Here is a 27145-nt window from a genome sequence, read left to right on the forward strand (position 1 = left end):
CTTTAATCGCCATCGCTGGTCGCAAATCCGATCCTCGATGGATCTGCCTTCGCGGGGTCGACCCCTCGGAACGCAAAGTATAACCTCCACTTCAAGCTGGCGTGCAGCCCTGGGCTGGGCGAGTGGCAGGCCGTCAATCATCTGTCCCGTACTTTCTGCGTCGAGTACGGGCGACTTGGCAAGTATTCAAAAAGTCGTCCCCCGTCCAGCCTTGCAGTTAAGTTCCGGTAGGTTGGCACCTTTCTAGTCCGCAATTCGCCCTGGGCTGCCTGTTCCATTTGCAGTCTCTCAACAACAGACCCAAAAGTCTCAACCGACCTTCGTCACCTGATCCTTTGGCCAGAGAGGACGGCGCTGAAACAATCGACCGTTTCCCCTTGACTTCATCATTCCCTCAACTGCCGAGTCATTGCAGAAATCGACCCTCCGTCTCCGGCGGGATACAAGCTACGGCGAAACATCCCGACCAGCTGACATCCGCAGCTTGTGATCATTAATTGGTAAGGGAGGCGTGACATATTCGGAGAGGAAAAGTCACCTCGCACCAAGCTAGTCGTTCCGCTCCCGCTCTGGCGCTCTGCCACCGAGAAATTTACTCGGCCACCATCCGCCATCCGCGGTTCTGTTGTTGTTGATCCAAATTCCGAAGCGACATTCCCCCTTCCCCATCCTCGCTGCTACGGAATTGGCCTTCTGGTCTATACCCAGAATCGCACCTAAATTGGTGGTCTACCTTCCTTTCGACAACTCGTCTTCCCGACTGCAACAACCATCCCCAACGCCCCTCTCAATCCTCTCCGTAGGATCCGAACTCAACCCAGCGCTACGATCCTGGGAATCCTCTCGTCCTTGAAAAACTGGAGGACAAAAAAAAAAAAAACTTCGTTCAAAGCAAGGAGACCCCGTTGGTCACTCACAAAATGTCAGAGAAACCTCGCATCTTACAGCCGCGCCCGCGTCGTGTCTTCGAAATCAATCCGGGGTCAGAAGAGTCCAGCGCGCCCCCGACGCCGGGCGAACCTGCACACAACGATTTCCTCAATCCCGCAGGCGGGGACACAGCAGCCAACTCGACCAGTGTGAGTCGAACGGGCTCAATCCTGAACCTCACCTCGTCCACTCTATACGGCATCTATTCCCCCACCGCATTCGACAGCCTTCGAGATGAGTCCAGCCCCTGGGGCACCGAGTCCTACGATCCGGCTTCCCAGCCCTCAGAGCCCGCGCAACGGTCAGCCGAAAAGAATGCTTTGGATTCTCGTCGATTCGCTCTGCAGCGGACACGCTCACGGCTGAGCCAGGGCATGTTTCGTGGTGTTTTGCTGCCACAAATGTTAAGCAGTGCTCTACTCTTTGGCTTCGGGCTTGTCTATGGTGTAATCACCGTGCACTTGCACGACAATCACTGGATCACGCCGGTCAAGTTGGAAAACACTCACTACTATGACTCGTGGCAATACCTGGGCTTCTGGGGGCTGGCGGGCATTGTCCTGGGAAATACCTTACCGTGGTTGGATAGATGGCGCGAAAGTGATGTGGCGGAAGATGACGCCAAGGAAGAGGATGATGTGAATCGCACCCCATCATGGGTCGCCGTGGCTCGTAGCGTCGGCGCATTCGTGGGAATTGCATTCGCCATGGTCAGTTCGGCATCTGCCCCCTATCTCCAATCCAATCTCTTTTGGACAATGCGGTTCCACTTCTATAACCTTGTCTGCTAAGTTCATGACTGACATGCTGTACTTTTCCTAGCGCCGCCTGCCGTGGGAATCTACCACGCAAGCCTCCCTGACCCTGGCGCTCGCAAACCCCGTCCTTTGGTATCTGATCGACCGCACCACCACCGGATTTGTCCTCTCGACCACCGTGGGTGTCGCTGGCATGAGTCTCGTTCTTGGAATGAAGCCCGAGATGATTCCTGCATCCACGGGTTCGACTTTCGGCACAACATTGCTCAATGGAACGGGACTGGAGAACACACTAGGAGCAGAGGTTTCGCAGGAGAGCATCGCGGTGCGCACCTGGGTTGCGAGCGTGCTTTTCTGCGCCTGTGTTTGCTTTGGCAACATTGGCCGTCAACTGGCCATTGGCGCGCCGGGCGCTGAGACACTCAAGGCCTGAGCTGGTGCTGCAATAGCGATGCGCGAGAGGGTTGTCTTTCTACGGTCAGACCTGCTACTCTCGATGCTTTGGTAGGGAAGGTGGACGACTGAGGGCGACATGCTCTCGACTTGATTGCATGCCATTTACGAAGCAAGCGACAGGCACATCTTCAACAAATGTATAATCTGTTATTTAATTTTCAACCACAAATATCACAATTTTCTTGACACGGAAAAAAATTGCGCACTCGATTGTGGGGAGAGGACTTTACACGAACAATTTTTCTTGGTTGTCCACGAGAGATAATTTTTTTTTTAATTCATAAACTGTCACTGAGCATAAAAATAGGACTGATATTTACGAATGGGTTGTAGAATCAATCATTGCAATTCCTACCACATGAACCAGAAGGCCAGGCAGGTACTGCACCCAAGATCGAACCTGTTCAGTCAAGCTGAACTTGGTCTCCATTCTCTATGACGATTTCCGTACTTCCTTGGACATTGTCCTCGTAGGAACGCTTTTTGAGAAGAATGTTGTTATTTTGCGTTGTTCATGAAGAAGAAAAGAAAAGAAGAGGAAGTGCCGCCGGCGAAAAATCGTTTAAGAGGAGGCCGGAGCATCACGTGAGGGTCTGACTCACCTGCCCCCACCCCGCGGCGACGATTGGTTTCCGGGGATGCACTTTATCCGTCTGGTATTATTTTCATGACAGGGGGGGAGCCACACCGCATGGATGCTGGGGAGATAAGGTGTATTGAACGTAATCATCCCGTATCATTTTGGACCCCTCCGTCCGATTGCGGCTGAACCCCGCGGAGAACAGGTTCGACTTCTTTTTTTTTTCCCATCTTCATTCAAGCTTTCTTCAGATCATCTGTTGCTTGAATTTCGGTAGGTCAATTGGATCCTTTTCCATCATTGGGACTTGCTTGAAGCTACCCCGAGAGATACAGCTTGCTGACCAGCTGCCCGCTCTAGACCAACGTCATGTCTCAGAAGTCTGGTATGAATGCTTAGCCCTGATATTGTTCCCCGGACTGCTCGATCCATCGCCTTGCAGGCGCAACCCTGGGTCCAATGCTGACATGCGTACTTGGGGTGGTAACAGCAATTGTCTCCGTCTACGATAAGACAGGACTGCTGGACCTGGCCAAGGGCCTTGTCAAGCAAAATGTCCGTCTTCTTGCGTCAGGTGGTACCGCGAAGATGATCCGGGAGGCCGGATTCCCCGTCGAGTAAGTTGATCTGTTGACCTGCACTTGGTCTCTCCGAGGCCACTTGATTTTTTATCATCAGAGCGTGCTTGTAGCATTTCTCTCTTGCGCCTAATCTTGAGATTAATCCCGCTAACCTTGACTGTGCTAGGGATGTTTCCGCCATCACCAAGGCTCCCGAGATGCTCGGTGGCCGTGTCAAGACCCTTCACCCTGCTGTGCACGGCGGTATTCTTGCCCGGAACATCGAGTCTGACGAGAAGGATCTTGCCGAACAGAATATCGACAAGGTCGACTTTGTTGTCTGCAACCTGTATCCGTTCAAGGAGACCGTTGCCAAGGTCAACGTGACCATCGATGAGGCGGTTGAGGAGGTGGATATCGGCGGTGTGACCCTGCTCCGTGCCGCGGCCAAAAACCACAAGCGTGTGACTATTCTGTCCGACCCATCTGATTACCCCGAGTTCCTGAAGGAGCTCGAGTCTGGTGAGATCACCGAGGCTAGCCGCAAGCAATACGCTCTGAAGGCTTTCGAGCAAACTGCCGACTATGACACCGCCATCTCTGGCTTCTTCCGCAAGGAATACGCGGGCAACGGTGTGTCCCAGCTTTCTCTCCGCTACGGCACCAACCCCCACCAGAAGCCTGCTGCGGCTTGCATGATCCAGGGCAAGCTGCCATTCAAGGTCCTTAACGGATCTCCTGGTTACGTCAACCTGCTTGATGCTCTCAACGCTTGGCCTCTGGTCAAGGAACTCAAGCAGGCTCTCGGTTATCCCGCCGCTGCCAGCTTCAAGCATGTCTCTCCCGCTGGCGCCGCCATCGGCGTGCCTTTGAACGAGAAGGAGCGCAAGGTTTACATGGTCGACGATATCAAGGGCATCGAGTCCTCTGGGCTGGCCCAGGCGTATGCCCGTGCCCGTGGTGCAGACCGCATGTCCAGCTTCGGCGACATCCTTGCCCTCAGTGACATTGTCGACACGCCCACAGCCAAGATCATCTCCCGTGAGGTGTCCGACGGTGTCATCGCCGCGGGCTACGAGCCCGAGGCCCTTGAGATTCTCTCCAAGAAGAAGGGAGGCAAGTACCTCGTCCTTCAGATGGACGAGAACTACACCCCTGCCCCCGAAGAGACTCGCACCCTGTACGGTGTCACTCTCACCCAGCACCGCAACGATGTGGTGATCTCCCCCAGCAAGACCTTCAACAACGTCATCACCCCCAAGGGCGCTTCTTTGCCTGAATCCGCGCTCCGTGACATGACCGTTGCCACCATCGCCTTGAAGTACACCCAGTCCAACTCTGTCTGCTACGCTCTCAACGGCCAGGTGATTGGACTTGGCGCTGGCCAGCAGAGCCGTATTCACTGCACCCGTCTGGCCGGTGACAAGGCCGACAACTGGTGGATGCGCTTCCACGACCGAACCATCAACATCAAGTGGAAGCAAGGCACCAAGCGCGCCGATAAGAGCAACGCCATTGACCTGCTTTGCTCCGGCCAGACCCCCCGCACCGACGCGGAGAAGGCCGAGTACGAGCGTGTCTTTGAGGAGGTTCCCGCTCCCTTCACTCAGGAAGAGCGCGACGCCTGGCTGCAGAAGCTTGGCGAGGTTGTCATCTCCTCCGACGCCTTTGTAAGTCCCTTGTCCCCTGCAGAGCATCCCGCTTGACTGATGCCGTTCAACACGCTGACCGCCCACTTTAGTTCCCCTTCATCGACAACGTCTTCCGCGCTGCCCGCTCTGGTGTCAAGTACATCGCCGCCCCGACCGGCAGCCAGAACGACGCCCCTGTCTTCGAGACCGCCGAGAAGATGGGTATCACCTTTGTGGAGCAGGGTGTGCGCCTGTTCCACCACTAAGGTGATGCCCCTAATGCTCTAAAGGAGTTGAGTTTGCCGAGGGTTGTGTCCGATTTGGTTCCCCAAAAAAAAGGATCTTAGGTTTATGATGATGATAGCTCTTTCTCTGGTTTTTTTGGATGTTAGAAGTTTTGCACAATATTAGAATGATATTTGGCAAGTGCCTTGTGTGACTTGACGACTTGAGGGATCATCCCCTCCGTTCTCCTGGTTTTTTTGTTTTTTTGTTTTCCCTTTTTGCGATCGTAGGGATCGGGAGGCTGGACCGGAAAGGGGTCACTTGCTTCTGGAATGGACGTGTGTTGGCCGTTCCGCTGAAAGTGGGTTCAAGGTTGTACAGAACCTTTGGACTGCATTGTTCTGGTCGATGCATGTGCTCAAGCTCTATTCCCAATCATCAATTGAGGCAAAGAAGACTGCTCTTCAAGAGCACAGTCTGGCGCGTCAAGGTGACATTGGTCTGGTCCGTATTGAAGGTTCCTAAGAAGCCTCGTGCCGTCTGCAAGCTTCTGTGTGACACACTCCCCAGGAGGCTTTTTCTTTTTCGCCCTGGTATCATTCACTCGACTCAATTCAAAAGTGCGCTTTTCTCATGAAGTGCATAAACACCTCGCATTTGAGAGAGGGGCAAAGAAAAAAGAAAGGTCCCAGGAGCGTGTACGAGGGGTGTGCGAAACGAGTGTCCCTTTGCTTGTCAAGGCCTGCATGGGAGCGTGCCTGAAAATCTCAGACAACCCTCATTCCCAGGCCTGCAGGAATGTCAAACTTTTCTGACCGTCAGGAAACATTTGGTTCCTGCTTCCCACAAAGCTCCTGTGAGCACGCGAATAAAATTTCATGGAGTGGTATCCAGACACCGTCCGAGCATGGGATTCGGGATGGCTTGTACTCCCCCATCCCTTCCCTCACATTACAGGGCCGAGCACGAGGAAGGAGAATCTGACCAGGCACATGGATGCGAGGCGTTACATACTTGCGTGGTAGGACATGCTTCCCAGCGATATGATCCTAAAGGTCAACGTATCCATTGAGCCTCGGCGGGAAGTGCACTATTACTATTTGTGGTGGATCTTATATAGCCAGACCAGACTGCACGTTTCTTGTTCAACGTCGCAACCTAGTCAAGAAGAAACTTTGACACGTTGGACTGGCAGATCAAAGTATCTACCTAGACACCTGCAATCTCATTGTGCTGGTGCTGGTCAACTCACCCATACCAACATGCATACTTCAGTACATTGGCTGTCATCCATTGCGTTGGCTTTTCTGGGCTCAACAAGTGCTTTGGAATCACATCCATCCTGTCCACCTCTCGGACCAGACTATCCACCGCCATCAAGTCTATCAACCGACCCAATCTTCAAAGTTGCGGTCCAAGAAATCATCTCATCACTGGACCAAGTCGCCATCAATGGAAGTCTCCATGACGACTCACTCTCCGTGCAAATCTTCAGTGGTCGCGACACAAATCCACTCATGTACTTTGCATCAACTTCAGAGACCATCAACACGACGATTGGTGTGAGCAGTGTCACCGAGGACACTGTGTTCCGTGTGGGCAGCGTGTCAAAGTTGTTTACGGTGACGTTGCTGCTGATCGAGGAAGGGCTATGGGCATTCTCAGAGCCTATCGCAAAATATGTCCCCGAACTGCGCGAGGCTGCCGAAAAGCTCCAGTGGGATCCTCGCAATAGGCGAGACACGATCGATTATGTGGACTGGGGGGCGATCACTATTGGAGAGCTTGCTAGCCACATGGCTGGTATTCCCAGGGATTGTGTGTATTTCCACCTCGTTTTGTTTCGCGCGTCTTCGCTGCATGTCTTCTTGACACTGATACCTTTTCTCTTCTCCGCTGTTCAATAGACGGAGTACTGGACCTGTCTGGCCAAGCGTCGATGATGGAAAAACTTGGCTTTCCTGCACTCTCTCCATCGGAGATTCCATCTTGTGGGGATCCTGATCCGTGCAATAGAGAACGTGAGTGACACGTGCATTGCCCCGATTGGAGATGCTTGCATCCATAACTGACCACAAAAGACACATAGAGTTCTTCCAGGGCTTGATCCGACGACATCCCATCGTCCCGACATCGTCGACCCCAGTGTATTCCAATGCTGCATTTCAGATACTCGCCTACGCTTTAGAGGGGATGACTGGTGAATCATTTGCGACGCTTCTCCAAGAGGATCTAGTGATTCCCCTCGGTATGAATGCCACGTTCTACACAGCACCGGACATGTCCCTTGGAGTGATTCCCATCCAGGACGGTGAACACTGGTGGACATTTGACATGGGTGACGAGGGCCCGTAAGTGCACTCCTTGGAGAGCTCCGTCATCAGTGACAAGCATTGCTCGTTCTAAACACTTTTTCTCAGAGCCGGTGGCATCTATTCCAGCACAAAAGACATGGCCACCTTGGGGCAGGCAATTCTCAGCAGCTCCTTATTACCGGCGTCCACCACAAGACGATGGATGCAACCTCACGTTCACACAGCCTCTCTCGACAGTTCCGTCGGCGCCCCCTGGGAAATCATCAGGCTGGATAATCCCCGCGCCACAGACGTGTACACAAAGGCAGGCGACATTGGGGCTTATTCGTCCATGATTGCCCTCTCTCCCGACTACGACATTGGGTTCACAATCCTCCTCGCCGGCTCCGACAGCCACTCCAAAGTCGCCTTAGCAGCAGATCTGATCTCTGCCCAGCTCTTCCCAGCCCTCGAAGCCGTGGCCAAAAACCAAGCGGCCCGCCGATTCACCGGCGCCTATGCCTCGGAACAAGGCATGAATTCCACCATGTCCATCATGACAGATGACGGACCGGGACTAGTCATCACAAGCTGGATCAATAATGGAACTGATATGATGGAATCCTTGATGACGATGGGCCATGTGCAAGATCCGTCATCCTTCAATGTTCGACTCTATCCAACGGGGTTGGAGAGTCCCGGTCAGATCTCCTTTCGAGCAGTGTTGCCCGTGGAACTCTCGACGGCGGGGAATGGTCCGTTTACCTCTGGATGTCTCACCTGGGTCACCATGGACGCACAGGTTTATGGTAGTGTGGGTATGGACGAGTTTGTATTTGACCTGAATGATATGGGAATGGTGAACCGGATCACGCCTCGAGCACTACGGGCATCTCTAGTGAAGATTTGATTCCAGGTGATGGCTGGACAAGGAAGACTTTTTCAGTGTATATTTTTTTTAATCCTTTCCTTGTCATTTTCTGCAGATATTTTATCGAATATAATTTAGGAATATTTGGGATTCCTCCTCGGCCGAGATTAAGATGGACCACATTTAGCAAGAATTCACTTATTTGACTTGTTGATTCTCAATAATGTGGTGTTGACTTGGAGTCAGGTCCCATCTGTTCCACCTTATTTACGTGGGGTCTCAGCTGGGGATAGGAAATGAGATGCCTCTGGGCCTGGAGACCATTTGGTGATGGCGCCAAAAGTGTCAAAGTGCAGACGATATAGCAGAGCTGAGTGGCACATAGTGTGTAGGACTGGCACTGGTAGCGAGTCAAAATAAAAATCCTGGCACTAAGCTGGCCTGAGGTTCCTTGGCCTTGGTGGACCAAAACGATAGCTTAAGGGGGAGGGATAGTTCAAGCTATTAAGCCTCGTAGGTGCAATAGTCTAGTGGGCAGACGCCCTGAAAGGGTAAACCTGCTAGCTCTGTTGGCCGGTACAAACAGTTGGGCAGGTGATGACGCAGGGTAGTCTTACCTTGTAGCACTTCCAACTGTAGGTTATGCCTACGAGATGCTGGGTGGGTGGGAAGTCGGTTAGTCTGGTACTAGCCGCGGACATTTTTTTTGTAATTTTTTTTTTGAGAAAAAGCATATAGCAAGGATATTACTGATGAGACTTTTGAAGTGAATAGCTCTATCTGAATAAAGATGGCTGTGTAGGAGACTGTTATCAAATTGATCCTTCCATCCACATGGCATCGTGATGATGTCCCCTGGACATCGACGGCGATGGGGCGAGCATCGCGGTACATCGCGATGAGTTTGTATGGTGAGACCAAGGTCGTTGGTTCAATTCGGGGCCACATCAATTATTTAATTAAAATCTCTCAAGGAAAAAAAGTGAAGTCCAGTTTGGTTAAGCAAACACTTTTCAACGAGACTCTTTTCGTGTACTTTTCTTTTCTTTTCTTTCGTGAATGTCAGGTTTCCTCTTGCAAGATCTAAAATTTGGTCAGCCCCTCATATTTTCAGTGATCATCTCATCCATGAGACGACTGTGACCAGACGATGGAATGAATTAGAACGATTTTGTTACTCACTTTATTCCCATTCTACATTTGAAGCTTACATTTTTCCTTTTGAAATCTGTGCCTGGGTGCAAACACACCAATCAGCCCCCTCTATGTTTGTTTCGGATCCACTTGGGTCCCCAACAAGGTTTAGCTTGCCCCATTAGGCCTAACGCCTTATCAGACTGCTGATACTTAAATTTTCCAATTGGGGCAGTGACACCCTTTCTAAACATCTTGACAGTGAGATTTTTTTTTCTGATAGAAAAGATCTTTCTCCACTCAAGATGGAAGGAATTCAAGCTCAAGCTGGCACACAGCCATACTCCAGCATGGCTGGGAAACTGGATGCTCGACTGTTGAAAGCGATTGAAAAAATGGGGTTTGAGTCCATGACCCCTGTCCAACAGCGCGTGTTGACCGATCTTCCGACTTGGCGCACCGACTGCCTCGTCCAAGCAAAGACAGGCACGGGTAAAACGCTCGCGTTTCTTCTGCCTGCTCTTCACTGCCTTCTTCAGGCTCGTTCGGCACCGCCCATGGGCCAGGTTGCCATTTTGATTATCACACCCACGCGAGAGCTGGCTCAGCAGATCGCCAAGTCCTGCGATCAACTGACATCGCAAGTGACGCAGCCCCTGGAGTGCCATATTGCCGTCGGAGGAACCGCTCGGGCTTCTGCTCTGACTCGATTCCTCAACGGAGCCCCGTCTGTCTTGGTGGCGACCCCGGGTCGCCTCAAGGACTACCTGTCTGATGAGTACACCGCCGAGAAACTGGCCGACGTGCAAACCGTCGTCTTGGATGAAGCGGATACGATGTTGGAGAGCGGCTTTTTGGCCGATGTGAAGCAGATCCTGCGACTCATTCCATCCAAGAAGGAAAAGGGGTGGCAAGGCATGTGCTTCTCTGCGACAATCCCGCCAAAGGTCAAGGAAGTGGTCAACGTGGTCTTGAACCCCGGCTACACCAGTATCTCGACCATCCAAGAAAATGAGACTCCGACCCATGAGCGCGTTCCTCAATATCACGTGGTGATTCCTTCCGCGGCCGAAACTTTTACCGCGCTCACGGCGCTGTTGAACCTTGAGAGCAAGCAATGTTCCAAGATCATCGTCTTCGGCGTAACAGCCAACATGGTTGCGCTTATGGCCAGGGTCTTTTCCCAGGGTCTGACCCCATTGCAAGTGTTTGAGATCCACTCGCGACTGGGACAAAGTGCCCGCACACGGACCACCGAGCAATTCAAGCAAGCCTCTGCCGGAATCTTGTTCGCCTCGGACGTCATCGGCCGTGGCATGGATTTCCCCAACGTCGATCTTGTCGTTCAGGTTGGTCTGCCATCCAACGGCGAGCAATACGTTCACCGGGTCGGTCGTACTGCCCGTGCCGGTAATGATGGCCGTGCCATCATTCTTCTGACTCCCGCCGAATCCTTCTTCATGAAGGTCAACCGCCACTTGCCTATCCAGCCTCACCCCAACACCAACGCAATCCTCGAGGACGCCACGGCATGCACAGACACGGTCACCAAGGCCATGTACAACGTCGAGGAAGAAACCAAACAACGCGCCTATTCCTCGTACATCGGCTTCTTTGCCGGCTCGGGACTTCTGAAGCAGGTCCGTCTGGATAAGCCTGGTCTGGTCCAGCTCGCCAACGAACTAGCCATCAAGGGTATGGCGTGCCCCGAGCCTCCTCCCATGGACAAGAAGGTGGTTGGCAAGATGGGACTGAAGGGCGTTGCCGGATTCAACTATGCCACAGGGACCGACATGAGCAAGAGCAGGGCTCCTCCCCGCTCTCGTGCCAATGGCAATGGTAACCCGCAGGCCAAGAGGCGTGACTCTCTGAGCCCCGGTGCTGGTCAAAATGGCCGCCGGGGTCAAATTGAGAAGAACCGCAATGGGCGAGGAGGAGCTGGTGGCGGTGGTGGTGGCAATGGCCGAGGAGGTCGCGGAGGTCGCGGAGGCTTCGGAGGCCGTGGACGTGGTGGAGGTCGGGGAGGTAGACCCAACGGGGCATGAATTCCAGATGATGACTGTTGATCATGACCACTTGCGGTATTGGCATGACCCTTCGTGGGTGTTTCTTCCATCACGAGGACATGAAAACCAGGCGTTTCGGGCGTTGTGTTTTGCTTCCATGGGAAATGAAATCATATAGATCATACCTTAGACTTTTTTTTGTTTGGAATGATGAATACGCATGATCATGCTATGATACCTACAACGTACTTTTAGGGGGTAGCTTTCTACCTACACAGTAGCTATGTACAGGTAGCTGGCAAGGCTTGCACCTCAGGGAATTATTGATGTAGCCTAGGCGCCTTGGATCCACCATGTGAGCGCTATCAGGTACTCATCATCCACGGCATTTGTGAACCGATGCTCATTGATCGAGAATGTTCCTGGAAACAGTGTATTGAACAAGGACTCCCACCTCAGACCAACTCGCTCCTTCGAGTCAGCATCATTCAACTCGACTCCCTCAAGTTGATTTGCATTGCCTCCATCGCATAATTCACCTAAATAGCTGCTTCTACCTCCACCCATACTTGTGGCCTGTCTCTCACAACCTCTGAGTGCTTGCTTCTGACGAGTTCTCCCTGCAAGACTCTCAAATCGCATGCCATTCTGAACCTTGTCTATTCTTGTCCGCCCTAGATTGAGATGACCTTGCTCGTGAATAGCGACTAGATTTCAAAACGGGATATTCGCATGTACTTTCATAACATATGTCTACCTAATGCTCCCCCATGACAAAGCCTCAGTGCAGACTTCTTAATAGCAATGCCCTCTTCCGCGCACCATCATCTGTATCTGAATTGTACATGGGATTCCGCGCATACCGAGTTTATGTCCCCTCCTTCTACACAATCAACTTAAGCATCAATATGGGTTGTAGCTGGAAGCCGAGGTAAGAGAGTCAAATACCTGCAGCTACACCGACACAATAGAGCATCGGATTGCCGTCCAAGCAACGGCTTTCACGACTTTCTTGATTTCCGGATTCAACTACAAGTTTTTTTTTCTTTTTTTTCTAGCGACTCACCTCACATGGTTCTAGCACCGCTCCACAGTCACAGTCACGGTCAATTAGTCTGGATTATGCCGGTGTAATACTAGACTGTTTTTTTCCTGCATAGCACAATTCTCCGCACCCCCCAAACATCCATGTGGCCCGTGTCAGTTGAATTTCCGAATTTGTAACCCGAACGGATGATCGACAGGCAAATATTTATCTGATTGGTTATTGCTTGGAAGCGGGATCTAGTGTTGGAAAGTCTGCGCTCTAGCTTGATTTTCACATACTTCAGTTCCGATGCACGGGGCGCGTGACTAGAACCAGGAGAGAGTACTCGGAGCGAGGGGGTGGTTCGGAAATGACCGGCAGCTTAGGAAGTAAGGTTGAGGCAGTTATGGCGCAAGGGACGTGATGGGTAGAAAGAGATGGGTGCTTGAGGTGACCGGCGATATACGGAGACGGAGAAAAGAAATGGGATCTCCGCCAGGCGCCTGTCGGAAGATCGCGCATGGCGACTCCCTAGGTAGGTAGGTAGGTACATGGGTTAGGTACTGGGTACCTGGTAAATTATCTCACCATCTCGCTATTGTAGAGGATCGGGAATTTTCATTGGATGTGTTGAGTTATGTATTCCTTCCATGATGTACAGATCAGGTGCTTTAGAATGCCGATTGATCATATTTTCAGTGAGACAGCTAGATCCATAAGAGCGGTATTTGCAGGATGATGTGATAGACTATTCGCTTACTACTGTACATGCGCACTGTCTTACATGATCTAACATGTTCCATCCGCTTTGATATCCTTCTCATCTCAAAAAGAGAGAGAAAAAAAACATCCGCTAGAATCATTCATATAGGACGATCTACAAACTACTCCCGAGAGCCAAAGGTTTCTAGGCCCATCATACCTAACAGACGCACGGTACGAGAATATAGGCTGATGGAAACTGAGTCACCCCGAACATGCACAAAAAAGAAGCGAACCAGACCCGTATTGACGATCCGAGACCCTGAATATTCCGAAACTCGGACATCGTTGCACAAAAGCCGAGAATGGAGCGATAAGGTTGAAGGAGACAGGGTGGACCCGGTCATGCTTGATGATTGATTCTGCAAAGTTATGCACCCGCGCACAATCTGCAATCTAACATATGCCCACAGACTTTTTATGACCTACTAAGCCGTATTGGGAAAGCTGATGAGTCGGTGGCTGGGAAGTTTGGCGTCGGAGATCGGAATTCGGACCTCCGGCATTGCGAGTGAGATTCACGTGGTCAGGGAGTGGAGTGTCAAGTTTCCGGTATCCGGACCAAATATTTTTCTAATAAAAAAAAAAAAAAAAAAAAAAAAAAAGGGAAAAGGAAAAGAAAAGACAGGAAGTTCGGAAGCTCAAGGAAAAAGCACCGACCAGTTCATGTTGACTTCTTACTGGGGCTAGTGTTCAAGCTGCCAAGCTCTGGGGGAGGCTCGCTGATCCGATGAACTACTATGAACTTGATCATCGCTCCTCGGAGCTGCTGATTTACACATGCCGATGTAGCTTCGACCTAGTCCCTGCAGCAGGATAGAATGTCAAGCTGAGGACCATAAAGTGTCATGTGACCGGGATGCGCTGTCATCCAGTGGGTGATCCTGATCGGTCTATCAATGATGTCCTCATTGAAATCTATGGGTAATCTATCGAAAGCGTACCATTTTTCATGAGCAAAGCTTGACAAGCTCCACAGATCTCTTACAGTTCGCAACCTAAGATGAGGCTGAGATGAATTCCTGATGTGGTTTGTTCTGGGTCAGTGTGACTGTCTGTCCTCTGCTGGACCAGTGCTCACTTCTAGAACACCGGAACTTGTACAAGATACAAGGTACGTGGGTGAGTATATATGTAAGAGTGTCATTTTTTTTATCATGACCTGTGTCCTTCGAGTCTGGCACCAAGAATACAAACTTCAATGTAGCCATGACCTCGAAGGACTGGGCACTGCGCGCACGCGATGAACCCCTTGTATGACAGATGCGCTCTACGGATGAGGTGGAGCTACCTAAACATCGCCTTACGAGCCCAAGATCGCCTTCTACATACGTCAGGTCGAATCGGATTTTCCCCGTCTAGAGTCTATGTACAAAGACCAGGACGACAGCGCTGACTCTAGCCTCTGGATGTCAACAAATTGCGAAAGATCGGTGACGAGGCTTCCAGACATTGAAGATGGAGTTGTCCAGGCCTGCAGCTCCTCGACAGTTCATAATTTGCCCCCCCCCCCCCCCCCCTCCTCGTATCATGCGTATGCCCCACGAACGAGCATCACAACTGGTTTTCTTCCATCATTCGAGAACGATCAATCTTCGCAGCTGTGATGAGATGTATCAGGAGCTATGACATTTCCATCGGCATCGGCACTCGGGTTGACATCATAGATGAGCCTGTCACAATGGATCCTACGATCGAAAAGACAACCCAATCAACTGCTCGGGCAGGATAGCAAACTTTCGTTGCTGTCAATAACATCGCCTGGGCAATTTTGTTGTCCTGTGGAGATGGTGTGTTGGCCACTCGATCGACTTGGTGCATGTCAATGGGTAAAAGAGGTATTCGTCGACTGTAGACCATAGGGTCTAGGCCAACCCAGCGGGCCCTTGTGGGTTGCACAGGAGGTATGGGACGAGGGGACACGATAGGTGGGATGGGATATGTTTCTCGACTCCCAATCTCACGTCCTTTTGTTCAACATTGAAGTGCACCATGTACCATGTACACTGCTATTGACCGGGGACCTACGAAAGCTATCCTGTATATCAAATGACTCGTAAGAAAACACAGTCAGCCTACCGTGGAAATAATTTCCGCCAGCATGACTCGCCGGGGGGGGGAGTAAAGGTCGCGGACCAAAGTCATCAATATGTCGTTGGTGAATCCGTTAACCTTGTCCGCGGCGCCCGGTTTTCCTCCGACAGACTGACCTGGCCTGGCCGTCTTTCCAGCGATGGCCCACCATGTAAACAGCCCCAAACGGATAGCTACCTACGCGGCTGAGTGATGCAAGCCAACGAGGACCAAACGTGGCGGCTTCTCAGCCTCTTGATGGACATCCAATGAGATTAAATTGAGTTGCCCGATGAGCTTCTAAATTCCCATCTCAGCTCGAAAAGTTCAACCCAAACTAGAACAACGCCATGACTGACAACGGTCGGGCGCAAAGTGAGACTACCAGAGTACCAGGCTACCAGCAGCACCCCAAAAATAAGAACGGAAAAAAAAAACCACCTTCAGCCCTGTCGGTCCCAAATTTCCTCCCAAACGGTCGGAAAGATTTTCAATTCGCCGAGTCTCCAGACACTTTTGCGATGCGGCTCTGAATTTGGCGCCAAAAAAAAAAAACCGAAACATTTTTTATGGGTTGTTTGGTGTAGCCTAATCAGGACATTCATCCTAGACCGACTCATTATTCTCTATGTCACGGCGGGTTGCAGATTGAACCATCAGACCATGGAACCATCATTCATCCTCGGAAAACTCCGTTGCTTGCTGCCCGAGGAGTGAAGAGACGGGAGACAAAGAAAATTTTTTTTTCCTTCTTGAGTCCCACTTGGTTCTTCCAAAGTGGGGATGGATATATCAAATGAGTGGAGACTTGATCCGCTATTTTACTCTGGCAAAGAGCTCCTGGATGTGTTGAGAGTATGTATCTGTGGAATCAAGTATCGACGCTAAGAAATGCTGATCTCGACACCTGGTAAGAGAATGCTAAGCGTACTTGATGACGAGGTATCGAGAATAGTGTCCGGGTCGGGTTAAGTGTAGCTTCATGGTAATTGACGTGCACAAAGGAATCAAGGTGGTGGAGCAAGATAAGGTTGGCCCTCCATGAATCATCATGGATGTTTATTTCCAGTCCTGGTAACTGTCACATATGCCTGAAGGATTTTCACGGTATCTCCATCAACAGGGCTCCCACTGGGTACTGCCCATGAGGATCCACCTCATCCATTTCTCGGGTAGTTAGACTGGTGTCTGTATATCTCTCTCTCTTTGAGAGTGGCCATGTAACCCAAATCTAACGTATTAGAGGATTTCAGGTTACTTCTTGAAAAAACACAAAGCCTGAGCAATACCGGATTTGATCCGGCTGAGCATGGATCAATTCGATCTGATCGTGCTCCGTACAAAGTTGCAGTGAGATTATTACCGGAAAGGGTTGGACTAGGCTGTGCTGAGCCGAGCCGAGCTGAGCCTCTTTTTTTTCAGCTCTGTGTAACTGGACATGTTTGCCTCATGCATCTGGCATAGAAATGGGGGCTGGCAAGGCACGTTTCGCGTTCTCGCGTTTCGGAAAGGCGCCCTCGTGGAGTGGGGGGGAAAGTCGAATCTGAGACACAGGCCATCGCGACAGCCCAACGCAGTGAATGCCAAGTTTTAGCCTCGCCCTGAAAAGTGGCTGTCCGAGCGTTGGTCTAATTTAACCCTTTCAAGGGTGAAGCTCACTCGCTAAGTTGGTGGGCAGTCATACAGTGTACGACGTGGGCGTTTATTTTGAAAAAAAAAAAGCCAAGGATGCGAGCGACATCCCTTTTGGAATGGGACACGACTCAGCGTTGGCTAAGCGGGCTCTCCTTTGGGAATAGCGTGGCTGGAGAGCGTTGAGTCATGACAATCCTGGAGAGTCTCCCCGAGCTTTCTGCCTGGAATGCCTGGACAAGTACTCCGCCCGGTTCTAGATGATCTGCAAGAGGGAGAGAAAAGAGAGGGAAAGCTGGGGAGTGTCAGTATAAAATGTCAATGTCGTGAATGACATCTTCATGGTGGCCAGGCCTCTTTTTGTTCGACTTGTTTGCATTCTTTTCAATTGAAGAAAAATGGAGTTGTCTGTACACAATGTACCAGGTAGAGAAGCCTAGTACAGTACTTTACCAGAGTGCTGTCCATTCAATGATAATCGTTGATGAAGATGACGATACCTTGTACACGTCGAGGAGGCAGTGCGAGGCTGATCAAGAGCCTGGGGTGTCGCAAAGGCTCCTCTTCTATTAGCCAGGAGCCTGCAAAGGCCACGAGGCCACCTCGAAAATCAACCCCGGATCCATGCTCTGATAGGATCGCTTGCCTTGTCACAGCTTACGCGTTATCCATTCTGATCATGTACATACGAGCCAATCTTAGAAACGGTGATCCAGCACCCATTGGTGAGTGTGTGATCTTTGTGATTCCCCCGGGGCAGCACAGCCATCACCAGCCAACGTGTCCGCCTCTGGTGGCCTCGAGGCTGGGCCTCTGTGACTACTGACTCCCGTCCCGAGACTCTTCAAGACATCATACCGCCATCATTGTTATTGGCCACCTGATCGATAATGAGACAGTCGTGGATCAGCGATTGTACTGTTCGCGATTAAGCATTGATTTCACCCCAATGTCCGAACTCTGGGGCCCCCCAACCGCCGTACCGTTTCGATCTGCCTGCAAATGCCACCGTGTTGAGAATCATATGTTCGAAACTCTACAACTGTTGATTACAGATCCCGCAGATGACAAATACCCAAAGCTCGAAGAAAGGCGTTAACCTTTTCCAGTTCCAAGCAATCAACGATGAAATTGCTAATCAGGCCATTTATTTATGATGTTCACCACCATGGTCGCCAAGAACTAGGACAAAATGCGGGGGAATCGTAATGAGAGACGTGTTGGGGACCGGTGGTCGATGACGATGACGCAACTGCCACTAGGCGGCAATGTGACATTCTAGAACCACCAAAGATCCCCTTTTGGAAATTTCCCAAAAAAAAAACCGAAGGGATTTACCGTTTGAGGAATCGCGTGGGAGGGTCGACCTCCCGACGGTCGGGATTAGGTAGTCTCCCCCATCACAAATCAGTGTCAGGGATCACAAATCATGACGGGATTGGGTGATTATCAATCAGTTTGCTGAATAAACTTGACCGTGCTTCCACCGATAGTGACCTCGCAGCCGGGCACTCGACCAGTCCAGTAAGGTTCTCATCACCTTATCGCCCTGGGATCACAGGCGAGGACTCTGTCTGGAGCCGTGACCTTGGTCGGCATATCAAGCCATGTATCTGGTGATTATTACTATAGCAATGTATTCACGTCGAACCGGTCCATGGTAATGGAACTGGGTCGTCGGACCGACAGCTCCTTCACGTCCGGAGGGATTGAGTCACGCTGAAGTGAGGATGAGAGGAAACGGCTTGACTCTCTCTCCGGTTGCCGGGAGACCCATTCCATGATGCCAGAGGAAAATCATCGGGACTGCCGCAGGTGGACCACGGCGATGAGCGGAAGACTCGCAAGGCTGACCCATGATGGGTCGGAGGGGACGTCCTGGCTGATGGATGGCCCATGGAACGCCCTTTTCCATCGGCGATTGGAAACCGTGGGAAGCAAATAGAGGAGTCAGAAGTGCAGAACAGCAGTAATTATTCATCCGATCTCCATACTGAAGTTGGTCTAGACAGGAGTCCAGTATCGTAGTGCTGTGGTGTACATAGTCTTCATTATTACCTACTCAGTACTGCACTCCGAATGATGCTGCGCTTCAGCTGCTCGGAGACAGGCGTAACTACGAGCCGATCGGGCTTAACCGCCTCATCCGTTCCGCGGTGACTCTACGCTTGTCATGCCGCAGCCCCCATCAAATTCAGGAAGACAGCGGACGATTTGTGTCAGACTTCACTTCTTACACGACGTCTTTTTCGCGGCGCTTGACCTGATTCTCGATGGATTGGTCATGAATCAATTTCTCGCTGATGATTCCAACAAGCCTCTCCATCCCCACTGGGCTAGGCAGAGCGTAGATTTGTAGAATACGAGAATGATTCATCGTCCGTCCGGATGGGTGCCCGCTCAGTGGGGCTCAGGCGCAAGCTCAGGGTCTGGGAACCCGTAGGACGCATTCCACTTCCAGTGGTTCTACCTGGAAGCTAACAAAAAATTTCAGCCGGACATAATCCATCCACGGAGTTTATGGACGATTTGTCAATGACGAGAGAAAAACAAGTCCGACCCAATGCGCGTTAGGCCGACGGGATGACTCTTCCAGATGAAACACGCGCGCAGAGATCGTCGAGAGAATTGGAGTCGACGGTCATAGTCAACGAGTAATGAATTGGAACCGAGTACCGACCATAATTCTGCGGCTCGTGCCAGGCCGCATCAGAGAGAAGAATCAATATTGTACAGGTCGCAATGCCAGGGATGCGGTGTAGAATCCGAAGCAGCCTCATCCCTGCCGAGTGACGGCGATTGACGCCTGCCAGGATCTGTTCTTCGCGTGGGCCGAACAGGGTAAGAGCCAAAAAACCAAAGCGGAATGCAATACGCGGAACCCAAAGGAGGAAAAATGATTTTCTCGATCAAGCTCCACATCTGGACCTGTGCACATCTGGTACAGTCATCCAGTGCCAAGCCTTGCGCATTAATCAGCGGACCACTCGGACTCGGGGGGATCACCAAGTGTGATGTGCACAATTCTGGTGGGGAATTGCGCCCTCCGATCGGATGCCGGACTTTAGAGCAAGGACGGAAACACGGGACTACGGCAGTAAGGGAAGGGGAGGAGGGGAGAAAAAAAAAATCCGAGCTCAAGCAGAGAGCAGAAAATTCAAAAGAGAAACAGAAAATCAGAATTCCACCCCCCAAAAAAAGGAAAATACGAAAATACGAAAATTCGTAAGCACATAATTATCAATATTCTCTCATCGGGCATCATGCTGAAAATTATTTTATAACCATCCTCGACCCCCTCTCGGCTACCTGGCACGGAAATTTTTACATATCAACACAATCACACTAGCCAGTTCACATCCATCTCAATCTGTCAAATCCTCTTCGAGATTCCATCATCGTTCCACACAAGTTCAGCACCAGGCACCATCGTGGATCTATCCGATCGATCAGAACAGCTATCCCCTGCCTCCGGGATCTCACTAGTTCACCGCCTCCTTCGGCCACTCGGCCCTGAGTCACCCACCTTGGCAGAACGAGTCATCACTCATAGTCCTAGTATCTGAGCTCATCGGTACTCATAAGTACCCTCAATCGGCCACCATGGAAATCTCCCCCAGTCCTTCCCCACTCCATGTGCCCAAGGATTCTTCTCTCGCCGCCGTCGCCTCTCCCTTACTACAGACTCTCTTCCGTCCTCGTCAACAGAAGAAGATGAGTATCACGCAAACTTACTACCTCGCTCATACCGCCCGCAAGAAGCTCACTCGGGAAGCTTCGCGGGCGGATCACAACCTACGCCTCTTGGTCGGCCATGCCAACCTGCTCGACTCTTTGATGATGGACCTCGCCGATGCCGAACGCGAGCAAGAACGGTGGTTCAACCAGACCGTCAATGGTGCGGCCAAGACCTCAGTCCGCGAGAACAAGTCCCGTCACATCCAATGGGCATCAACCGTGGTCGAAGAGCCCGAGGAGGACGAGGAGGATTGGGATCCGGAAGATGCGTCCGACTTGGACTCGGATCTCAGCGACAGCGACGAGGAGGACGACTCCGATTTTGATGAGAATGACTTTGTCATCAACACTCCCGTTCGCCTGCGTTCTCCTCCACCAACCTCCACTCAGCACCATGTTGCCGCCTTCGCCGAGGCTGCTATCATCGAAGATGAAGGCGAAGAAACCGACTCGGACTTTGAATATGATGATGCGGAGGATCTGGATGAACTCACCCTGACTCGATCGCCCTCGCGGCAATCCCCTCCGGAATTGTTGGCCGACGACGACTCTTCTGAAGACGAGAGCATGCCGCCCTCGCCGCTGCAACCGACGCTTGAATCCTTTGACGCTAAGGAGCCTGCCACCGAGGCGGTCCCGTTGACGGATGACCAATACGCCTCCGAATACTACAATCCTCGGGAACAGAGCACGATCGTCAAGGCCTACTAACAGTGGCCTCGTGTGTTGTTCTCCGTTCCGGATTGCATTATAGCGGCTTCTTGACTTGTCTTCATTTTTCTCCCTCTCCTTGTTTGCTCTCTGTGATACCCACGCTTGTAACGAATGAACGATTCTCCCTTTCGACTGCTTTATGTTTATAATTTTCTGTGACGGTGCATTGTCACAACATCGGCGTTTCTATGCATGACTCTTTCTCATGTCGAATTTGACGACCACAAACCATCTCGCATCTCCTCACCATTTTGCTTCGGTCGCGGACCGGATTTATTTCACCATCAACCTCTCCAACATCTCATCTCTCCTGGGCTTGAACGCCCTCTTATCTGTGTGGATCCACTTGTGAACGTGTATCTGTGGCTTTTGCCATGTCACCAAGGCAGCTCTCCCCGCCTTCCTCTGTGAGTGAGGCGCTGGTTGAGACTACCTGGTTGGGATTCCGACCGCAAATCGGGTCCAGCACTCAGCGTTTATCTTTTTTTTTCTCATGTAAATAGACAGATATATTAACATATTCAATCCACCATTTACCCAAGAAACAATCAGAAAACCACTACCATTTTTTGTAGAACTTCAAAAAAAAAAAACAAATTCCCCGTCACTCTGCGATGGCGCTCATCGTACAGCAAAATCACCAAGCTCTCGCTCAACACGTCCTTCGAAGAGGACGCAATAACCCCATTCCAGCCTCCAGAATTCCAGAATAGAGGCCTCGCAAGGTTATTGGAACGTTCAAATCACGCACTCACACTCTTTCCACCAAGGTTATCGAAATGATGTACAGCGATGCCCCATCCTCACGAACCCCAACGTATACTCCACAAGACGCATCGGGATCACTACAGTTCTAAAGACAACATGCACGAATTCTCCCTTCTGATTCGAACCCACCCAAATCCTGTCTCACACAACCCTCCCCGCACCCTCTTTGCCAACCAGACTAGCGAAACAGGCGCATGTGACCCATCAGCAGACTGCCACTGAGCCTTGCGACTGGATGGTCCGAGCGTTCTTTTCCGTCTCGAGACCTACTGTGTGCTTCCCTGTTGCTTTTCAATAGCCTACGGGGAGAAATGCCCATCGTTGTTTCTGTTCCAGGTTGGTGTTAGCTTTTTTTCCCCTCCTAGGGGAACAAAATGGGAACATCTTGGAGATGATACTCTAATACTTGATTGTCGTGGAATGCGACCAAGTTCCAAGTACAAGTTTTCGGGTCCAGTGATGCGGGCGTAAGATCTCAAGTCCAGGTTCAGGTATTCACTGTATGTCATATAGATTCTTAGTGCCTACCGGGCTGACGAGTAACATTCAACCTCCATTCAATCCTCCTCACCATTCTACATGACAATCCAACATGAAGTACATATAGAGACTAGCCTCAGGTCCATGAGCAAAGACATGTAGGTTGAACTGCGGAGATAGAACGTGGAAAACTCACCCAGCAGACCGCTACCTAGGTATAACCCGAGTAGGCCACATCCCCCTTTCCTACCCCTGTAACTTGCCCATGCGATGCATGAATCCAAGATCGACGAGCCACAAGCTCCCCCTCCCCCTCCCAATATTCAGATCTCGACAAAATAATGAGTTACACTTGCTGATCGTCGCGGCTAAATCGGCATAGTCGGCCCGTAGTCGGCTTAGTGCGTTGCTAGTTCGTCGTGACCACGGAAACCTTGTGGGTACTCATTGTATTTCTGGACATGAGTGACTCTCTCAGAGTCCATAAAACTGTCTGTTGATAAGACCGTGCCTGTCACCCGGGACCCCCCCCCCCCCGGGCCGATCACAAATATAACACACATTACTGCAGATTAGAACCTTTGTACAGGGTACCAGCATTCGGTAATAGTGTGCCTCGTGTTGAAGCGAGTTGCTCGGAGGAATTCTACGGCGGCAGGAAGATCTGCATGTGATTGGGGCGTTGGACTGGGCGGGGAGTAGGTAGGTAGGAAGCTACTGAGTGCAGGACTGGTGAGACAGGGGGGTGGACCAGTGAATAGGTATATGTGTAGGGGGAGGGACACGTGCAAGGTAAGGAATTGAAAAGACTTAAGGTAGGTGTCTGATGTGGGAATAAAGTACAGAATAATTGGAAAATGACAAAGTCTTGAAAAGGTCGGGAATTTTAGAGACAGGTAGACAATTACGGACATTCATCTGAGTAGATTCTCTGGGTGAGGTTGAGAAATATGTTCCGCATAATTTGTGGCAGGGACCGCTCTACTTAGCTATGCATAGAGTCAGGAGTAGATAGGTACAGGGCTAAGTACTGGACTTTCCACCTCCATACAAGATACCTATGATATGGAGGGTCCTGGGGCATGGATGTGAAATGATAAGAACATCCAGATTCAAGTGTTGGATACACAATAAGCAGTGACGCACAGATGTTCATAGTTTATTCTGATAGAGCATCACGGGTAATAAAGAATCAGTATTTACAATGTTTTTTAAAATAGCGCGGTGGAATCTCAAGTGAGATGATTACCTGGTTTGATTTCAGACATACAGATGCTAGTACTACATGCCTATGAAGAAAGCACCATCTGTGGTTGAATCACTATTAGTATCGATGAGACATGGGAACTGTGCTGTGAAGAATGTGCCTAGCTTCAAGATTCCGGGATGACATGGTCCCTTGTGCTCTACCATCCATAGTTTCTTGAGATTGCCCCTTGTGGTAAGCGTTCAAAATCAGACGAGGCCGAGGCACTCAGGCGATAAATGATAACCGAGGATGTGACCCATAACTTGCTTGGAAGTGGAAAACCGTCATCAATTCTTACAACCATCAAATGGCTTCAAAGACGCGGATGTGGATGTGCCTCGGCATTCTGGAAATAGCGGGACTTGGTAAGTTAATGGCTGCCATACCTTCACCAAACACCCTTCAAAAGGTACAAATACCTGTTAGTGAAAAGATGTGAACAACATATACAATTCAATCAATACAATCCTAGTAACACAAAAAGATGGTTTTGTTCGTGACACCACAATGGTTGGCGATCTTTCATGTGAAGTCAATGGCTGTATTGAATGTCTAGGGATCTGGCCTGTGAGGGACGAAGACGTGTTTTGGATGATCTACGATCGATGATCTTTGACTGTTTGTTATGAGGAATCTGAAGAAAGAGGATGTTGAGGTCACATGAGTATAGTATATGAATCTATGAACGGTACATCAAGATCGCAGGGTCTGGACTCCCTATGAGCAGAGAATAGACACGCCTGAGCTCATTAAAGTCACAGGGGAACAGGTACCGCAGTTTACCGTCGGTGCCAACTGAAACTGTCAGAGCCAGGCGGAGGGACTGTGGATGCTTACTCATCAAAAGATCGACGAAACGGGAAAATCAGGGATCTACAATCGCGATGATCTGCCCCCTCCCCCCAGCCACAGCTGACCGCTCTTGGCCAGGCAGACGGCTCACGCTGGCAGAGCATCACCTGACCTTGCCTATCGATAACCTTACCGATTGACCGCCTGCGACTTCGAGTCAAGCCCCTCGACGCAAGCGTCACTGATCGGATGAATTAATATAGCTTCCAATCTCACCGTTGCTCTGTAGCCATGAACAGATCCTCCGAACCAACTTTTCCCTGAAATTACCAACCCTATATACTTCTCTCATCATCAGATTAGATGGATATAATCACAGCTTGTGGAACTTGAGGTTTGCGCATCTTCCCAAGTGCCCCACGTACCTTGTGCGATTGCCTCCGCGTCGCATGGCCTGACTAGAAGTGACAATCCCATCCCGCCGCTGGCGTGGTCCACGCTTGTTGCGTACTTTTCTCGAGCTCAACCACTCTGCACGTCTGTCTTGTCAACTTGCACATCCTCTCAGAGAGATCAAAGCATTACCTTCTCTTGCGTGTGGAAACTCTTTGTTCCCCTGATTCTTTAATCCAACTCGCTCGGAGTCTGGCTGCTCCAATCGCAACCATGTCAGCGAAAAGCTCCCCTCGATCCAGCCTCAGCTCCGAACTGAGATCAGGATCTGGTCTGCCTTCATCTCAAGCATCAGAAGCTACCGCCACCGCCGCCTCCGCCGCCCCGCCGCCGCAGCCGGGCATCTCCTTCAGAAACCACGCACGAAGCCAAAGCCCGCGCCGTCGATCCATTCAGTTTCATGTCAGCGACGCAGAAACACAGCTACCAAGCCGCTCAAACAGCATAAAGGGCAAGCGACTCCATTATGGAGGCATGCCGACGCGGGACTTGGATGCAGAAAGAGAATCGCGCCATTTGCCAGCAAGCCGCGGACCATCACCACCGCCACCAAAGTAAGTTCGCTCCCTGATCTGTCGCTGGAGCACACTGCGTACTAATATCCGCTAGGACCTATGAACGAGGTGTCTCCTTCAATACTTTTGACAATCGCGATGCTTCAGATTTCTCATTGACGCTCAACTACAAACATAAAGGATATCAGAGTACACGACGAAGCCGGACCTTCCTCTGCGGAACAGATCAGAATGACTACTCCGACTTTGCACTGAACTGGCTCGTAGATGAGTTGGTCGATGATGGAGATGAGATCGTTTGTCTCCGTGCGGTCGAGAAAGACTCCCGTATGGCCAGCGATGCGGGAATTGAAGAGGGCAATTACCGTCAAGAAGCAGAGCGACTGTTCGAGCAAGTCATTCAAAAGAATAGCCAAAATGAGAAGGCTATCAGTTTGGTCTTGGAATTGGTGGTCGGGAAGGTGGAGGAGATTATCCAGAGGATGGTAAGCATCACGAGCGATACCAACTCATCTTGTAAGCATTTTGCTAACAGGGAGGACAAAAGATTCGAATCTATGAGCCTGTTATGCTCATCGTTGGTACTCGAGGTCGAAATCTTCAGGGTGTTCACAGTCTCCTCCCCGGGTCTGTCTCGAAATACTGCGTGCAACATTCTCCCATCCCGGTCATTGTTGTTCGGCCGTCCCTCAAGCGCGAAAAGAAGAAGAAGAAGCGCCGCGCGGACCCTGGTCGCCGGAGTTACAACCACCTTCTAAAGTTGAGCGAGAGACGTGGCATCCGCGTATTCGACCCCAGACCTGGCACCCAAAATGGCACTCTCAAGCTCCCTGATGAGGAGGCTGCAGTGGCCGAGGCGCTGGGATTGCCTCCGTCATATTCTCGCAACAATTCGCGAAGTTCTCTCTCGGTGTCTGATCGAAGCAGTCTCAGCACCGACGACTCGGAAGCGTCCCCGCCTGTTCCGTATTCACTCGATTCGGTCGTGATGAGCAGCCCCTTGGGGGGTAGCCCTGCCAGCTCCGAGGAGAATGTGATGCACAGCAGACGACGACGCGACGGCCCTCTTCGCCACGGCCTCAACCACGATCCCGCTCCTCCTCTCCGGAACAAGACTCGTCTGGAGACTCCGAGGCACAAGTCAAAGACGACGGGTCAGTCCACTCGGTCTCAGGCGCGCTACCCACCGACACTGAGACCAAGCTGCCATCGATCCCCGTGGTGGAGCTCTCCGATGAGGCTGGCGAAAAGCGAGAAGTCACCGCTGATTGAGTATTGGCTCGAATATCTCCTCTACTCATTCTTACCTCCGCATCCTCTCCCATCTTCTTCACAATCGGAACTGCCGAAATAATTACATAACGCCAGATCGTGTCAGCGTCCCGGGGTTTTTTTCCAATTTTTTTCCATCTCATAAGATCACCTCGTTGATACCCCCCCTTCCCCTCCTACTCCCTCTTCCACTCTCTACCACTAGCGTTTGATATTCTTTGAGGT

General features: G+C 51.0%; 8 protein-coding genes across 8 annotated transcripts; 7 read left to right on the forward strand and 1 right to left on the reverse strand.

Annotated features, from left to right (window-relative positions):
- Positions 1-920: 920 nt before the first annotated feature.
- POX_f07834 (uncharacterized protein) lies at positions 921-2121 on the forward strand (the record flags this gene model as incomplete). Its single annotated transcript, XM_050116627.1, has 2 exons — positions 921-1640; positions 1753-2121. 2 exons carry the CDS (start codon positions 921-923, stop codon positions 2119-2121), a joined length of 1089 nt encoding a protein of 362 aa, XP_049966766.1.
- A 972-nt stretch (positions 2122-3093) lies between these two features.
- On the forward strand, positions 3094-5181 carry POX_f07835 (Bifunctional purine biosynthesis protein ADE17; the record flags this gene model as incomplete). Its single annotated transcript, XM_050116628.1, has 4 exons — positions 3094-3109; positions 3167-3341; positions 3472-4954; positions 5026-5181. The coding sequence occupies 4 exons, from the start codon at positions 3094-3096 to the stop codon at positions 5179-5181; spliced, it is 1830 nt and encodes a 609-aa protein (XP_049966767.1).
- Positions 5182-6402: 1221 nt separating this feature from the next.
- On the forward strand, positions 6403-8344 carry POX_f07836 (uncharacterized protein; the record flags this gene model as incomplete). The annotated part of the gene is made up of 4 exons (XM_050116629.1): positions 6403-6958; positions 7048-7161; positions 7230-7491; positions 7561-8344. 4 exons carry the CDS (start codon positions 6403-6405, stop codon positions 8342-8344), a joined length of 1716 nt encoding a protein of 571 aa, XP_049966768.1.
- A 1400-nt stretch (positions 8345-9744) lies between these two features.
- POX_f07837 (ATP-dependent RNA helicase) lies at positions 9745-11484 on the forward strand (the record flags this gene model as incomplete). The annotated part of the gene is made up of 1 exon (XM_050116630.1): positions 9745-11484. The coding sequence occupies one exon, from the start codon at positions 9745-9747 to the stop codon at positions 11482-11484; it is 1740 nt and encodes a 579-aa protein (XP_049966769.1).
- Positions 11485-13356: 1872 nt separating this feature from the next.
- Positions 13357-13581, reverse strand: POX_f07838 (uncharacterized protein; the record flags this gene model as incomplete). Its single annotated transcript, XM_050116631.1, has 1 exon — positions 13357-13581. One exon carries the CDS (start codon positions 13579-13581, stop codon positions 13357-13359), a length of 225 nt encoding a protein of 74 aa, XP_049966770.1.
- A 3775-nt stretch (positions 13582-17356) lies between these two features.
- Positions 17357-17512, forward strand: POX_f07839 (uncharacterized protein; the record flags this gene model as incomplete). The annotated part of the gene is made up of 1 exon (XM_050116632.1): positions 17357-17512. The coding sequence occupies one exon, from the start codon at positions 17357-17359 to the stop codon at positions 17510-17512; it is 156 nt and encodes a 51-aa protein (XP_049966771.1).
- Positions 17513-20542: 3030 nt separating this feature from the next.
- On the forward strand, positions 20543-21388 carry POX_f07840 (uncharacterized protein; the record flags this gene model as incomplete). Its single annotated transcript, XM_050116633.1, has 1 exon — positions 20543-21388. The coding sequence occupies one exon, from the start codon at positions 20543-20545 to the stop codon at positions 21386-21388; it is 846 nt and encodes a 281-aa protein (XP_049966772.1).
- Positions 21389-25346: 3958 nt separating this feature from the next.
- Positions 25347-27002, forward strand: POX_f07841 (Universal stress protein A family protein; the record flags this gene model as incomplete). Its single annotated transcript, XM_050116634.1, has 3 exons — positions 25347-25687; positions 25743-26133; positions 26184-27002. 3 exons carry the CDS (start codon positions 25347-25349, stop codon positions 27000-27002), a joined length of 1551 nt encoding a protein of 516 aa, XP_049966773.1.
- Positions 27003-27145: the final 143 nt, after the last annotated feature.

The sequence above is a fragment of the Penicillium oxalicum genome, chromosome VI (genome assembly GCF_001723175.1).
Source record: "Penicillium oxalicum strain HP7-1 chromosome VI, whole genome shotgun sequence".
In the NCBI taxonomy this organism is placed as follows: Eukaryota; Fungi; Ascomycota; class Eurotiomycetes; order Eurotiales; family Aspergillaceae; genus Penicillium; species Penicillium oxalicum.